The 16,664-nt window shown below is 35.4% G+C and overlaps 1 protein-coding gene across 1 annotated transcript in view; it reads right to left on the reverse strand.

Moving 5' to 3' along the window:
* LOC150080536 (NEDD4-like E3 ubiquitin-protein ligase WWP1) overlaps positions 1-16,664 on the reverse strand; it is a 167,013-nt gene that overhangs the window by 75,542 nt on the left and 74,807 nt on the right. Inside the window, exons 9-10 of the mRNA XM_090382065.1 lie at positions 14,173-14,244; positions 3,941-4,029 (exon numbers count right to left, since the gene is read on the reverse strand). Coding sequence (XP_090238191.1) covers positions 3,941-4,029; positions 14,173-14,244 — 161 coding nt within the window. The remainder of the gene's footprint in view (positions 1-3,940; positions 4,030-14,172; positions 14,245-16,664) is intronic.

Raw genomic sequence — 16,664 nt, forward strand, 5'->3', positions numbered from 1 at the left:
ATTCAAAATTTTAAGATACCTAGTTACCACAATTAAGCTACTAGAATTCCCCTACAACACACTACACTAAAGAGTTACAAGATACAATATTTGCATCAAATGGCCAGTACAAAGGTTCTACATATATTAAGTAGTAACTTACAAAATCTTTAGCTAAATTTAAAAATAAACTAAGAAACGTGACTGGGACTATAAAACTATTTATAGAATATGATTTAATATTCTAATGAAATGGCAAAATTTTTCGAAAACTTATCCATTCCCAAGACCTAAAAAGTATGTGCCATGTTGTGTGTCCTGATAAATGAAATATTTATTTTTACAGTTTACTGGGTACACATACATTTCTTAATTAAATTAAATGCATTCTTTTTCAAGCAGACCTATGAGAATAAATGAGCCAATAACAAGAGTCAACAAATGCATCATTTTGCATTACCATTCCAGTGTGTGATCATTGAAGTTGCAGTGTGTGTAGTGAGATGCAAATATTATTTGTCTATCACAGTGGTATTTTATTGATATTTTCAGCTTAAATACAGGAAGTAAGATACAGTATATATCCTCAAAATGCAACACAATTCAAAGTCGACACCCCTCTCTCTGAGTAACAATATAAGGTTTATATGCCTTAATAGATAATTTAAAATATGAGTATAATGAAATTTGAAGTGTCAATTGGGTTCTACAACTTGTGAATAACTCATCTACTTTGAAAAGACTGATGAAACCAATTACAAAATGTAGTTATAACAAAACTGAAGGACAATAATGTAAATTCACTATTCTACAATAGACAGTACATAGTTATGCGGTATATGTCACCTTTAAATTTTGTATTTTTATTCACTTCCACAAATGCTAAGTACCATACAGAGAGGGAATTGTGGGAAAATTCACATACCTTGTGGAACGAGTGCATAAGTGATACGTTTAAAATTACTATGACCATTTTGTTCACACCACTGAAACCAAAATACACTGTAATTAGGGAATTATACAAGACATGATTTCTCAATGAAAATATCTCTGTTTATGCTGCTGCATGAATGTATTTCAACAAAAAAGTAGTTGGAGATAAAAAAATTTTTTTTTGCAATACACATAATAAATAAAGATCGCCAAGTTTTGTTTTTGCTGCCATTCAATTTCTTAAAAGACTTAGTTTTTATGAAAAAACTGTTGAATTTTCAGGATACCACATTCAGTATCAGGGAAATGGATCAAAGTGATATTATTATACAGGCACACAATAAATAATAAGTATAAAACACACAATAAAATAAACATGAATTCAGAAAATAAAATGCATGACAGCAACCTTTATTACAAGGTATGATGTAATGACATGGTAACACAAATTATGTTTGCATAAATAGAAAGTGCTTACAAGGAAAAAAAAAAGTTGAAATTAAAGGTTTAAAGATTAGGCTCTTGACTTAATTCATACAGTTTGAATTATTATTTTTTTCCTTTTTCAAACAGAATGAATTAAGGTGATGTTACTTAAGTGGCATGGTGTGTAAGTAATGTAAAGACATTAAACAACAGAATGAAATAGTTTTAATCTAAATGAGTAAAATCAAATATCTGTTTAATTTCAGTTTGAAATTATATACAAATAGAAATTAGACATTTTCTATCTTCATCAATGATTGCTGTTGTTGCCACTTCACCATTACAAAGAACAGAATGACCAAAGATCTGACATATGTGAAATATGTAGAATTAACAGTGAATTTCATACCTTCTTTTAAGGAATTAAGGTGACATCCCAAACAGTGCAATTTTTTTTTTTTAATTTACATAACCTCTGCAAATGCTTCCCATTCTGCATTCCACTGTGAATAATAATTGCAAATCCTTGTTTTTAGTATAGATATACTGAGTTCTGACATAAGTAAATTCAATCATTTTGTTTCTATTCACTAAGACAAAGGTTTATTTGTAATGAAAGTAAATAATGTTGTTGTTGTTGCTTGGGTTTTATTGGCGCATTAGCGACTAAGGCTATAATGCGCCAAAACCTGGTCAAAAGTAAATGAATAATAGCGATTATATAGAGTGGTGTTCTGCCAATTTCTTACCCATTCAAAAGCCTTCCAATACTTAAAAAAAGGTTGGAAAACACTGAACTGAATGGTGGAAGTAGTATCTATACTAAAAAGGTTCAGTGTTTCAACTAATCAGAATTGATTTAAGGGCAATAGGAAAGGATTTAGATCAAGTGTCAGCAAAAGCCAGCCTTGCCACTATGTAGAGATGAAGACAGCAAGTCAGATGAATATGTCAACTTCTGTGTATACTAAATAATTCCAATAACACTAAAATCAGAAGCAGTTGCATAGCATTCATGTTTCTTAATGGCAATATACAGAGAGAGCATTATGTTGTTGTTATGTTGTTAGTTAGAGTTTAGGAGCATTAGCAACTAAGGCCATATTGCTCTGGGGATATGCGGTGGTCATTCTCAGACCTTTCCGCATCCTCCGTATTTGGTGGTCATGGGCTCGAACCCCGGTCTAATCAAGAAGCATGTGCTACGCACTGCTGCTCCTGCCCACCTGGCTACGGAGGCACCTAGAGCATTATGTAGATAGTTCTATCAAGAACAGAAAGTACAAGTTGCAAATGTAGTTTAGAAAAATAACCACTGTAACTGTTATTTGATAAAGAAATATCAGCTAATAGAAATAAAGGCCTCTGTCTTGACAGTAGCATCCTTATTTAAGACTATACCTGATATATTTTGGAACACTGAGATTACAATTTCTGCTCAATACGAGGATTCATACATCCAAGTTGTCTCTTAAATGGATGATCAAAGGCTCATGGGAATAAAAAGTAATACACGAGGTAAAGATCAACTGTGAGAGCAACAGATTCCAAAGTGAATCCATGGAAATAGAAAATAAATATATCTTGGTGGTTATGGGATGTTTCCTAGGTGGCTGAACTTTTTCTGCTCCCTAACTGTAAAACAGAGCATTCTTTCAGAATGAGAAGCCAACTCTATCTGATATCCTACTTAAAACATGCAAAAAATTAGGGATTAAGAAACTTTTCACAAGTCTGTACAGACCATAGTACAACAAAATTAGTAGAAATATTAAATAAATCTTTCAAAGAAATTCGGAAAGCTTACAGAAAATAACATAAGAGTCTGGGATGCTTTCAAGCACAAGCAGCATATTGCTATGATTTAATTATGTTTGGCGAGAAGCTTTTCTTTATTTTATGTAGTTGCATCCCTTCTTTTGCTTCTGATATGTCTATTATTAATTCTGATTCATGTTTTGAAGACCTTAATCAGAACTTGGAATAAGTCAGTGAAAAGCTCAGACTAACAAATGAGATAATCAAGATATAATTCAGAAATTTTCTTGATAAACATAAATCACAAAAAGAGTAAGGAACTTGAAGTCAATAAGAAGAATGGATAATTCTGTCTCACTCAGATACTTTGAAATTATATTTCAGACACTTCTGTAATTATATTTTCAATATAATTTCAGAAGACAAAATCTATGTAAGAGCAGAGGGGGAAAGAAAAGGTCTAAAACAAATAATAGTTTGTTTTAGGCCTTTAGTCATTAGCTTTGGAGCATAAAAAAAAGTTGCACAGTTATTTGTTTATTATTGTACCAGTTGCACTATACACAAAGTGGTCTGAAGCAGTTTTATGAAGCATGCATAATATCGTACAAACCTTGTGTATTAGTTTAACAAAAATTTGAGCTTATTACTATTTCATTTATAAAGAAAGAAGCACAAAAAGGAGTGTATAACTTCAGAAATGCTCCTTACAAAATGTACACTAGCCATTATAAAAAAACATACACTAGCAGCACCTGTGTTGCTATTTTAAAAAAAAAACAAAAAAAAAAAACACCAACAATTTTTATGTATTAGTACAGAAAGCTAAACAGAGAAAAATTACCTTGCAATCCCATGAAAATCTAAACCTTCTTCACCTTCAAATGTTATAAATAATCTGCATCTTAAGTTTTCTGCATCAACTCTCATGACCTATATTAATGGACAATTCTCTAGTAAAAACACTGAATACATTGACATAATCTGTTCAAATAAAAATTTGCACAGATTGTTTAAATTAATTATATATAGACTAGAATTAATTCACAGAAAATATTTCCAATATCAGAGTTAAAAATGACACAGTATTAAATACTTTATAAAGTTTCTTAACCTATAAGCAAGAGCATACACTTATGGGATGATTCTGTGTGATTTATATTCCCTTTTCTCTCAGGATGACTGCATTAAATCTTCAGATCCTTTGATTGAATGACAAGAATCATCCTTATAGAATGAAATTCTTCATTCCATCTTATATTTCCATACTTCATTTAAATCTTGACTTTCTAACAAATGTACTATGGTTGTTCAGGATAAGAATAAACTTGTCATAACTTATTTGCATCAAATCAAAATCTCAAGCTTCATTTTCTGCTCCACATTAAAGCTTACAAAAGTTATAAAAAAGATATTAATAAATCTAAACTAAATTTTGCAGAGTTTAAGTAGATAAAATTTGTCTCTTATCCATATGGCAGTCATGCTTTCTGGGTGACTAAAATTTGTTGACTAAAACTTCAGTTTATTCTTACTTCCACTTTGTTCAGATTTTGATGGAACAATCATAACTTCATCTAAAGATAAAGATATATTGACAACCAATTTTTTCTTTAATTCCTGCACTGATGATCTTGTAAATCTCCTCCACTGGAAGAAAGAAATTAGAAGAATTCTGAATAATCTTAGTACCAGAAAATCTCTGGATCTTGATGGTCTTGCACCAGTTGTTCTTAAAACTTATTCTCCAGAGTTTATTTTTATTTTGTATTATTTTTCATGCTCCCTTGTATAACACTGTTGCATAAAGAAAGAAAACGAAATTGCAATCTTTCAATTATAGTTCATCCAGCTCAATATTTTCTAAAGTAAAGACAAAATCTATTTACCAACTCTTAAATTATTACCAAAATCATTTGATTAATAACTTAAAGCATAGAGGAAGAAAGGTGGGGGTTGTACATCACTCATGTTTGAACAAATTCCACACAGAAGTTTGGAGAAATTCATGGAGTTGTTCAACATATCATAAACACTTTTAGTTAAATTTTTTTGATTAACATATCTATATGCAAGCTTTCTTTATTCTTCCTTTGTTGCTTTACAACTAGGTAACTGGCTTCCTCATTAGCTGCATAGTGTATGTGATGGTGGGTGGCTCTTTATCCTCCTATTTTTAGATTAATGCCAAAGCAATTTAAGTTTTTTCTTTGAAAGTTCTTCCTAATAACCTTTTCATTCTGTATATTAACAGCTTTCCTTCAGTGAAGACTTCAGTTTTGCAAATTGTATATTTTTTTTCAAAATTTCAAATTTAATTCTCAAATTTTCAAATATTATAGATATTTTCAAATTTAATTCTAATTTGCAACTTTTTACTCATCATTTCCCACAACTTTTTTAAGTAAATAGTCAGTTCTCCTACTCTTACTATTATTAATATCAACATGTACAAAATATCACTTTTTGTGCCCTTAAAAGATAATACTTGCTTTACAACATCATCAACTATTGTCTCCTATTACACCTATCCTTTTTACAGGATATATTTCTTGTTTCCCTGATAACAGAGTCACAAGTAATAGCTACTTCCTGTGGGAACAAAGCTTTCTGCCATGGAGGACTTTTGTTGTAGTAGTAGTAGTAGTGGCATGTGATGCAAGAAAGCAAGTGTATGAGCTTATGCAGCATCAGCCAAAAAAAAAAAAAAAAAAATCACACCATTCCCTCCAAATGCCTGTCCAGTTCCTCCTTAAATTTATTCAACCTATCAATTTCCACAACGACAGATGGAAGTTTGTTCCAGCAATTAACCACCCGCTGGCTAAAGGCAAATTTCCGCACATCTATTCTACATCTGTCCTTTCTTAATTTGAATTTATGCCCCCTTAGGTTCATAATCTGAACAAGTGGAAGGATCCCATCAGAATTCAGCGTGCTGAACCCATTCAAGGCCTGTTGTATGATGCTTGAGTATAGTCTCTAGCTTTTTACTGGGCAGCTCAGTGCTTGATTGATAGATCCCTGTTTTCAATTTCTTCAAGGGTGGGCATCAACCATGTTTCTCAAGCCTTGTTCCCCATATAAGCCTATCAAAATAGTGAATTGACATCTGCTCATACTGTCTGAAATGAAAACACACAAAGATATCCTCTACAGACAACTCTGCAAAAAAGGTGAATATAACTCTGATTCACAAGAGAACTACCACTGACAGTTCTCTGGGCCAACACATTCCAGCTACCTTGAAGTTTCTGCATGCTATTCTCATCTGAAGCAAGATTTTAGTCTAAATTTAATTTTAAAATATAACATGAATAAGACACAAGAATATGCAATATTCTTAAGTTTTGCATACTACTCTATTACATTTCTAAATAATGCTACAGACTTTTTAAATGTTTAGCTAAATACAAAAATAAACTAAATGTTTAACTAAATACAAAAATAAACTAAATGTTTAGCTAAATACAAAAATAAACTAACTTATGTAATTAGAACCTTTGAATTATTTATTTACAACTATTTTAAAATGTTGCAATTAATTACTACGATGAACACAAACTAGCCAAAAAAACCACAAAAAAACACGAACAAAAGACAACTGGTTTCTCAAAAGCATTCAAACTCAAAGGTTTTTAATGACTTGAAAGTAAGCAGCTCTTCTACATCTCAAAGGCCTATAAAAAAGGCTGTCATTGTACAGCAAATATTATGAAATCCTCAGATAAATTCAAAAATCTGAATTCAACCAAGTCCAGAACTGCCCTATTTAAACGTGTACCATGCTCAGGGAATTGAAGAAATTGGGTATTGGCAGTCACCTGCCTATTCGGAAGCCACTTGTTTCAGAGAAAAACAGAAAAATCTGCTTGCAGTGGTGCTGAGAACATTGTGATTAGACAGTGGAACAATGGAAGAAACTCATGCAGCCAGACAAATCATGATACTTTGTTTTGCACTGATGGTTGGCAGAGAGTGCACAAGAATCCTATGACATGGATTTCCACCACCGTCCTTGGCCCCAACATTAGCATTAGTTGAAGCATAACATGCAAGAAAGCAAGCTTTATACAGCATCAGCCAAAAAAAAAAAAAAAAAACCCATTTCACCCATCCGGTCACTCCAAATATTTGTCTAGTTCAGCCTTAAATTTATTTAAGCTATCAACTTCCACAGCAACCGATCGAAATCTGTTCCAGCAATCAACTACCCACTGGCTAAAGACAAACTTCCACACATCTATTCTACAACTGTCTTTCCTCAATTTGAATCTATTACCCCTCGGGTTCTTAATCTGAGCAAGCGGAAGTATCCCGTCAGCATGGAGCCTGCTCAAACCATTCAAGGCCTTACACACCTCGATCGGATCGCCTCGTAGGTGCTTAGTCTCCAGATGCCGCAACTTGCAGAACTTAAGCCTTTCTTCATGAGTGCATCCCTTTGTTCCTCTCACCAATCTTATTGCCCTTCTCTGTACTTGTTCTAGCAACTCTACAACCTTCCTAAAATGAGGCCTCCAGACCTGTATACAGTACTCAAGGTATGACCTAACCATTGCCTTATACAAAGGGATGATCACGACCTTGTCTCTGATAGCAAAATTCCTATATACCATTGACAAAACTCCATGACCTGCTCTGGCAGCCCGTCTGCACTGCTCAGAGAACTTCATATCTGAGTGCACAATTACTCTCCACCTCCCTGAGTGTAGTACCACACGGTACATTTCTCTTGGGTTACTGCTACCCATATGGAGTACTTTGCAATTGTCAATGTTAAACTTCAGTTGCCACTTCTCAGCCCATCTGCATAACTTTTCTAGATCCTGTTGCAGTAGCATACTGTCTTTGCTGTCATAAACAACCACCCTGCCAACCTTTGTATCTTCTGCAAACTTGGACATTAAGTATAATATATCTTCATTGAAATCATTGATAAATACACAAAACAACAATGGATCCAACACAGAATCCTGGGGGACTCCGCTAATAACATTAGTCCACGTACAGCAGTGTCCATTTATCATCACTTTCTGCCATCCCCGATTCAACCATCCCTTTATCCATTGCAGTAACTTGCCCTTAATGCCATACTGCTCCAATTTGTACAGCAGTCTTCGATGTGCAACAGTATCAAATGCTTTCCTGAAATCCAAGTATATGATATCAAAATTATTTTTTTGCATTCAGTTCCTTTGTGACCACATCATAGTATCCAATCAAATTGGTCAGACAAGACTTCCCCTTTACAAATCCATGCAGTGTCTGAACTATTACTGCTGTCTTGTCTAGGTGATCCTGTATCACCTCCTTAACCAGTGACTCTATTATTTTCCCCGGAAACAGAAGTTAAACAGGTCTATAATTATTTGTGTCACCCTTTGAACCGCCTTTGTGAATTGGGGATACATTTGCACATCTCCAGTTCATGTGGACCTCCCCTGACTCTAAGAATGCTCTCATAATTATGGCTAAGGATTTGCTTACTTCCCTTGCTGCCTCCTTCATTATAACTGGATAGATTCCATCTGCCCCAGGTGCCTTTTTTGTTTAACTTCAACAATTTCTCCTCCACTTTGCTCTCAGTTATTACAAAATTACTTATGTCTCTGTTAGAGTTTGATAAACTTCCGGCATTCCCCTCCTTGAATAACTCTTCATGTGTGAATATAGATGCAAAATACTCATTCAGTTTATCAGCTACTTCAGCAGGATCATCAATAGTTGAACCATCTATGTTAAGTGAACCAATCTGATTCATCCCCTCCCTTCTAGAGTTTTCATAAGTAAAGAACTCTTTGCTTCCTTTGCCAAAGATTTCTCATAATCTGCCTTTGCCTGCCTAACCTCCTTTGTGACTTGATTACAGACAAGCTTATATCTGCTGTAGGCTTCTGTGTCGCCTGATAATTTATATGCATCCTATGTATTCTTCTTTTCTGTCACAAGCCTCATTAATTCATATGACATCCATTTAGGCCTGAACCTTTAACAGTATTTCTTAGTTTGTATGAAAAGCCTGGTAGCCTCCAACATTAAGTCCCTGAAGGCTTCCCATTTAGAATTCACCATTGGTAACATCATCAGTTGATCCCACTGTATAGAATTTAAAAACTGTCTGAGACCACTGTAGTCACCTTTACGAAAACAAAAACCCTTCTCTTTACCCTTGATGGTAGTTACATCTTTAAGTAAATCCCACATCAGTACACTGTGATCAGTGTCACCTAGTGGTTCCTTTATCTGCAAATTCTTAATGCATGAATAATCACTGCTGATAATCAGATACCAACACCCCTGATATAATATCTCAAGGGTATTACTCCCTCTGGTTGCCTCTTGAACATGTTTCTGTAGAAAACAATCCTCCAATAAATCCACAAAAGTCTTGCTAGCGTGCGGGTGACCAACCATAAGTTCCGATCAATATCTGTAAGGTTAAAATCTCCCATTACAAGACATTCTGATTTAATGGCCCATTCTATTTCTTTGAGCAACTGTTCAATGCACTCATAAGAGTCATTAGGCCTATAACATACTCCTACTCTCATTTTCCCTTTCCCATTTTTTATGTCACACCAAACAGACTCAACATTGCACTGTCCACTCGAGTCAATTGGATACACTTCCTTTGATTTTATGTGTTTCTTAACTAACAGCATAACCCCTCCTCCCTTCCTACCGTGTCAGTACACACTGTACTCCCCAAATTCTAATTCTTCACTTCTTATATCTGTGTGACACCATGTCTCTGATATCCCAACAATATCTGCCTTCGATGTCTTGATCAGCACTTCAAATTCATCAATTTTATTTACTATACTTGTAGCATCAGTGTACATGCAAGCATACATGCACTTGTTCTTACTTTTAGTTACCCTAACACAGTCCATGTATTTACCTGTTCCATGATGACTCCCAGCAGCTCTTGAAGTCCCCAGCAACTTGTTCTCTAGGCTGCTGCTCATTACAATAGAAGCTGTTGTTGTTATTTGGTTTTTAGGAGCATTAGCAACTAAGGCCATTTTGCTACGGGGATATGCGGTGGTCATTCCCTGACCTTTCCGCATCCTCCGTATTTCGTGGCTCACGGACTCGAACCCCGGTCTAATCAAGAAGCATGTGCTATGCACTGATGCTCCTGTACAATAGAAGCAGTGCAAGAATCACTTTTTCCTCTGCCTGTGGCTACTGATAATCTTTTTGTCTGTGAATCCCCCCAATCTAGCAGTTTTCCGACCAACTTAACACTGCCTCGATAGCACAGCAAATATTCTTGCTGTGCTATTAAATACCCTTTCTATTTAAGCGTATCCCATCCCTGTAGAAGCAGTCTCTCCTGTTAGCAAACACAGGCCATGCCGGAAAAAAATTGTACCCTGTGAGCCTTGAACAATCTCTCCAGGGCCAAATTGATAGACAAGGCTCTCATCATATACTCCCTTCTATCGTGTCTGGGCAAAATTGCAGACACTTCCAAATTTATCCCTAACTCGCGACTTTTTTTCCAGCATTGACTTGTACTTGTTAAATAAATCTGCAGATCTCTTACTCTTAAGGTCATTAGCGCCAATGTGTACAACAATATCACCTTTTGTGCTCTTAAAAGATGATATCTGTCCTACAATGTCATCAACGTTTGTCCCTGGCAGACGTACTCTGGTCCTGTTCCACCTATCTTTTTTGCATAATATATTCCCCGTCTCCCTGACAATAGTCATCAACAATAACTAGTTCCTGTGGGACAGCACATTCTTCCTTGCAGATTGCCTCTGTGTTGCCTGATGCACAGGAGTGAGCTCTGGTATTCAATTGGGCACCTGAGAGTTTGATGGGCCCTCATATTAATTTCTTCAAGGGAATTTACCCTACACCTCAAACTCTCATAGATGCCCATCAGAAAGCTGAGTTGGCACCTAATTTCTTTACAGTCCCTGCACCTAGCACACACTCAAAAAAAAACACTCAAAGGAGGTTCGGCAGGCGAAGGCAGATTACGAGAAATCCTTGGCAAAAGATGCTAAGAAAAACAGCAAGGATTTCTTTACTTATATAAACTCTAAAAGGAAGGGGATGAATCAGATTGGTCCACTTGACATCGATGGTTCGACTGTTGATGATCCTGCTCAGATAGCAAGCAAACTGAATGAGTATTTTGCATCTACATTCACACGTGAGGAATTATTAAGGTTTGAAAATGACAGAAGGTTATCAAATTGTAGCAGGATACTTAATGATTTTGTAATAACTGAGAGCAAAGTGAAGAGAAATTGTTGAAGTTAAACATAAGAAAAGCACCTGGGGTGGATGGGATCTATCCAGTTATATTAAAGGAGGCAGCAAAGCAACTAAGCAAACCCTTAGCCATAATTATGAGAGCGTCCTTGGACTCAGGGGAGGTTCCCACGGACTGGAGATGTGCAAATGTATCCCCAATTCACAAAGGGGGATCGAAGGGTGACACGAGTAATTACAGACCAGTTAGTTTAACTTCTGTTCCTGGTAAAATAATGGAGTCACTGGTTAAAGATGCATTGCAGGATCATCTAGACAAGACTGCAGCAATAATTCAGACACAGCATGGGTTTGTTAAGGGAAAGTCTTGTTTGACAAATTTGATAGGATATTATGATATGGTTACAAAGGAACTGGATGCAAAAAATAATTTTGATATCAAAATTATTGATTTTGGATTTCAGGAAAGCTTTTGACACTGTTGTGCATGGAAGACTACTGTACAAATTGGAGCAGAATGGTATTAAGGGTAAGTTGCTACAATGGATAAAAGGATGGTTAAGTGGGAGAAGACAGAGGGTGGTAATCAATGGGTGCTGTTGTTCTTGGACTAATGTTATTAGTGGAGTCCCACAGGGTTCGGTGTTAGGTCCACTGTTGTTTTGTATATTTATCAATGATATTGATGAAGGTATATCAGGCTTAATGTCGAAGTTTGCAGATGATACAAAGGTTGGCAGGGTTGTTGGGTTGTTAATGACAGTAATGGCAGTGTGCTACTGCAACAGGATCTAGATAATTTGGGCAGATGGGATAAGATGTGCCAACTGAAGTTTAACCTTGACAAATGCAAAGTACTGCATATTGGTAGAAGTAACCCCAGAGAAACGTACCAACTGTGTGGTACTACACTTAAGGTGGTAGAAAATGAAAAAGACCTGGGAGTAATTGTGCAGGCAGATATGAAGTTTTCTGAGCAATGCAGACAGGCTGCCAGGGCAGGTCATGGGGTTTTGTCAATGATATATAGGAATTTTGCTAGCAGGGAAAAGGAGGTGATTATCCCTCTGTATAAGGCAATGGTCTGGTCAGGCCACGCCTTGAGTACTGCGTACAGGTCTTGAGGCCTCATTTTAGGAAGGATGTAGATTTACTTGAGTGTGTACAGAGAAGGGCAACAAGATTGGTGAGGGGAATGAAGGGATCCTCTTATCAAGAGAGGCTTAAGTTCTGCAAATTGCAGTGGCTGGAGACTAGGCACCTGCGTGGTGATCTGATTGAGGTGTATAAGGCCTTGAATGGGTTCAGCACGCTGAATTCTGATGGGATCCTTCCACTTGTTCAGATTATGAACCTAAGGGGGCATAAATTCAAATTAAGAAAGGACAGATGTAGAATAGATGTGCGGAAATTTGCCTTTAGCCAGTGGGTGGTTAATTGCTGGAATAAACTTCCATCTGTCGTTGTGGAAGTTGATAGGTTGAATAAATTTAAGGAGGAACTGGACAGGCATTTGGAGGGAATGGTGTGATTATTTTATTTTATTTTTTTTTTGGCTGATGCTGCATAAGCTCATACACTTGCTTTCTTGCATCACATGCCACTACTACTACTACTACAAAGACATTCTTCTTGGCTAGATCATGTCCTGTTCTAGACAGGTCTGCAAACATTTCACATTTCACGCATTGTTTTAGACTGTGATGCATTGGAGAATTTCCCCTTCAGTTCTCCTGTGAGCCACAGCACTCTGGCTATTCTGTGAATGCTACTTTGCTACTCTAGTCTGGGTCATGATTCTGTTAAGTATAATTTAATTAACAATGAATTTTAATGAGATTAATAAATTTTACTGATTAATTGATAATACTATAGTAATCTAACAGATTTCTAACACAGTGCTACGTTTTTCGCTATCTAGTTTTGCGTTAACCTTATGCTATTCCATATGGTATAACGAAGGCAGGTTACAAATGTAAAATCTAAGGACACTAAGTATTAACTTTCAAAATCGCTATCTAATTTCAAAAAACCACGGAGCTTGGCTAGAACTATAAAGATACTTATAGAAAATAATTTAGTATAACAATTAAATCAATAAAATGACTAAATATAAATGAAAGCTTAGCGTTCAGTGAAGCTGCAAAAATCTTGGTCAACATGGTAATAACATTCATCTGATCTCAGTCCTATTGAGAAAGAGCTATGCTGGAGAGAGTTATTTGGCAACAAAGTATTCTTCCTTCAACTTTGTTGCAGCTATGTGATATTTTGTTGGAAGAATGGTTACAACTAGATCAAAAGGCACTAAAACACCTTATAAATCCATGCCACACTGCACATTTGCTGTTATTCAAAACAAAGGAGGCCTGATTTAATACTGAATAAAGGTTCATATTTTTTTGGTCAGTGTGTATTACACTACAATTTACTAGTTATAAGATATGATGTTAGTATCAAAATTACTGATAACAAATGAATATTATGTTGTCACTTATGAAATTCTCAGATAAATTCAAAAATTAGATAATGTATGTTATTAGGACAATTAAAACTATTTATTAAACAAAATTCAATAATGTAATTAAGAGAAAAAAGCCAAAATTTTCCAAAACCTTATCCATTTCCAAAAGCATGAATTTTTAGCAGCTGCACACCTTGACATCAATCATGAAAGTCACAGTTGATTATGTTTTGAATCCCGTGTTTGTGAAGATGTGACACTTTCTATCATTCACATCTGTTTTTTGTTATGACCATTTATATCTTACTTTCTGGACATTGCCTATACAGAATTAACAGATATAAATAAAAAAATCTGTGAAATGTTTATCTTACCTCTCTAAATGATTCTTCCAAAATATTTTTCCTTGTAACTGATATCTTGAACATACCCAAAGAAACGCTTTGCTATAATTAGGAAAAAACCTCAAACTATTAATAATTTATTGTTCTGTAATTATATAGTAAAAATATAGACCTTTGTTCCTTAAAAAAATATAGAGATTTACACTTTTAAGCCATCAAAAAAGACAAACATTTTTCATATATTTCCATGTTCTTTTTAAGTTAACGATCAAAGTAATATATACTAAACAAATCAGGCTACTGCATTATATAGACGATACTATGTTTTTCTAGTTTCATTCCTCTATTCACAATTCTTCAATCATTTAATATGTAATTCTCATAAGAGAAATAATTAACTGCTCAAATAATAATTGAAAAAATGTACTATGTTATAGTCATTTAAGATCATAATCCAGTGACAGAGAAAGAACAACATTTCACTGTGAATCTGTTTGAAAATTCAAAAATGTTTCAGTATACACTTCAAAATGATTTCCACTATATATAATTTCTTGCATGCACCGACCAAGAGAAAATAAAGTGAGAGAGTACGCACAGTTAAACAAAACATGTAAACTGATACAGGCACAAACATTCAAGATCTAACATATTTAATTTAGCACAAACATAGAACACAGAAGTAGTAGTAGCTTTTGGCTATTGTATGTAGCCTTTATCAACTGACCGAGCACTGGCCAGCAGTGGTTTTGTGTGTGTGTGTGTGTGTGGTGGGGGAGTGAGAGGGCTGAGGTAGGTGACTGACGATGGCAACCGCCAACCTCATGAAGTATGAGAGGCTGAAAGGGGTGGATGTGGGTGCCACGGTCTCTGTTGAGTGTAGTTACAATGGTGCTGATGTGTGCCAATTCTAACCAATGGCAGATCTTGAAATTACATGAAAAGCCTATGATTTTAGCATCATTGGGTGTGATTTCATGTCCTTCCTGCCAACAGTGTGCAGCTAATGCTGAGTGGGCAAAGTCAGCTCTAATGATGGCGACATAGTGGCCCCTCAGAAGGTCTTCCATAATCTACCGCTGGTTAGAATTGGCACACATCAGTGTCACTAAAACTACTCAACAGAGACCGCGGCACCCACATCTTTGAGCCACCCATACTTCGTGAGGTCAGCAGTCGCCATCGCCAGTCACCTACCTCAACCCTCTCCCTCCCCTCTAGGATGCTCTCTGTCACTCCCTTGTCACTCTTCTGCAACACCCCGACAGCACTCCCCTCCCTCGTGACCCCACATGCTTACGCACTTGAAGGTCAACCCACACACACAAAACTACCGCTGGACAGGGCTCGATCAGTTGATTAAGGCTACACACAGTAGCCAAAAACTACTACTTCTGTGTTCCATGTTTGTGCTAAATTAAATATGTTAGATCTTGAATGTTTGTGCCTGTGTCAGTTTACATGTTTTGTTTAACTGTGTGTCTTTACTCTTGGTCAGTGCATGCAAGAAATTATATGTATCTAACCCCTGACTTCACAGGGCTTTTCAGCCATGATTCCAACTGCTGCATACCTGGATTGAGTATAACTTTTAATAAACTTCATGCATGATTACACAGAGAAAAAAAAAAAATTACCTGCAACCACTTAAGCAATGACACCTGATGATTTTATTTATAGATGAAATGCTATATGATATGGATGTAACCAATGCATAGCACAAGAGTGAGGGTTACCACTTTGGATTACTGACTCCTCAAAGTCAGTAAAGATACTATTATAGAGCACACATTGGAGTGTGGGGAAAATTTGATAAATATATCATTATAGGGCACATATCATATCTGGAGACACTATTTTTTTGGCTTTGCTCTAGGTATCCAAATTCCTTGTTATGGCACTAAATATGACATATATTATACATATACATATACATATATAATCCATATACATATATAATTTTTTTACATATATTATCCATATTCATATATAATTTTTTTTACATATATTATCCATATACATATATAATTTTTTTTTACATATATTATCCATATACATATATAATTTTTTTTTACATATATTATCCATATACATATATAATTTTTTTTTACATATATTATCCATATACATATATAATTTTTTTTTTTACATATATTAACCACACAGCCATCAGTAGTTATTTGGTAATGTATGTGTTCAAAGATATGTGGTGCCTCCGTAGCTAGGTGGGCAGGAGCAGCAGTGTGTAGAACACGCTTCTTGATTAGACTGGGGTTCTAACCCGTGACCACCAAATATGGAGGATGCGGAAAGGTCAGGGAATGACCACCGCATTAGTTGCTAATGCTCCTAAAAAAAAAAAATTAAAAAAAATAAAAAAAATAATAACAAAGATATGTGATTCTGCACAATGTCACTAAAATAAATTAATTGCATGTGATATTTTACTGCCTTTTATCTCAAAATCAGCCCTTCAGCTTATCATGTTGACCGACTATATTTCCTATTGTGTTACCTTGACA

This window comes from Mastigoproctus giganteus, chromosome 9 (assembly GCF_048544385.1).
Source record: "Mastigoproctus giganteus isolate SK-2022 chromosome 9, ASM4854438v1, whole genome shotgun sequence".
Taxonomy (NCBI): domain Eukaryota; kingdom Metazoa; phylum Arthropoda; class Arachnida; order Uropygi; family Thelyphonidae; genus Mastigoproctus; species Mastigoproctus giganteus.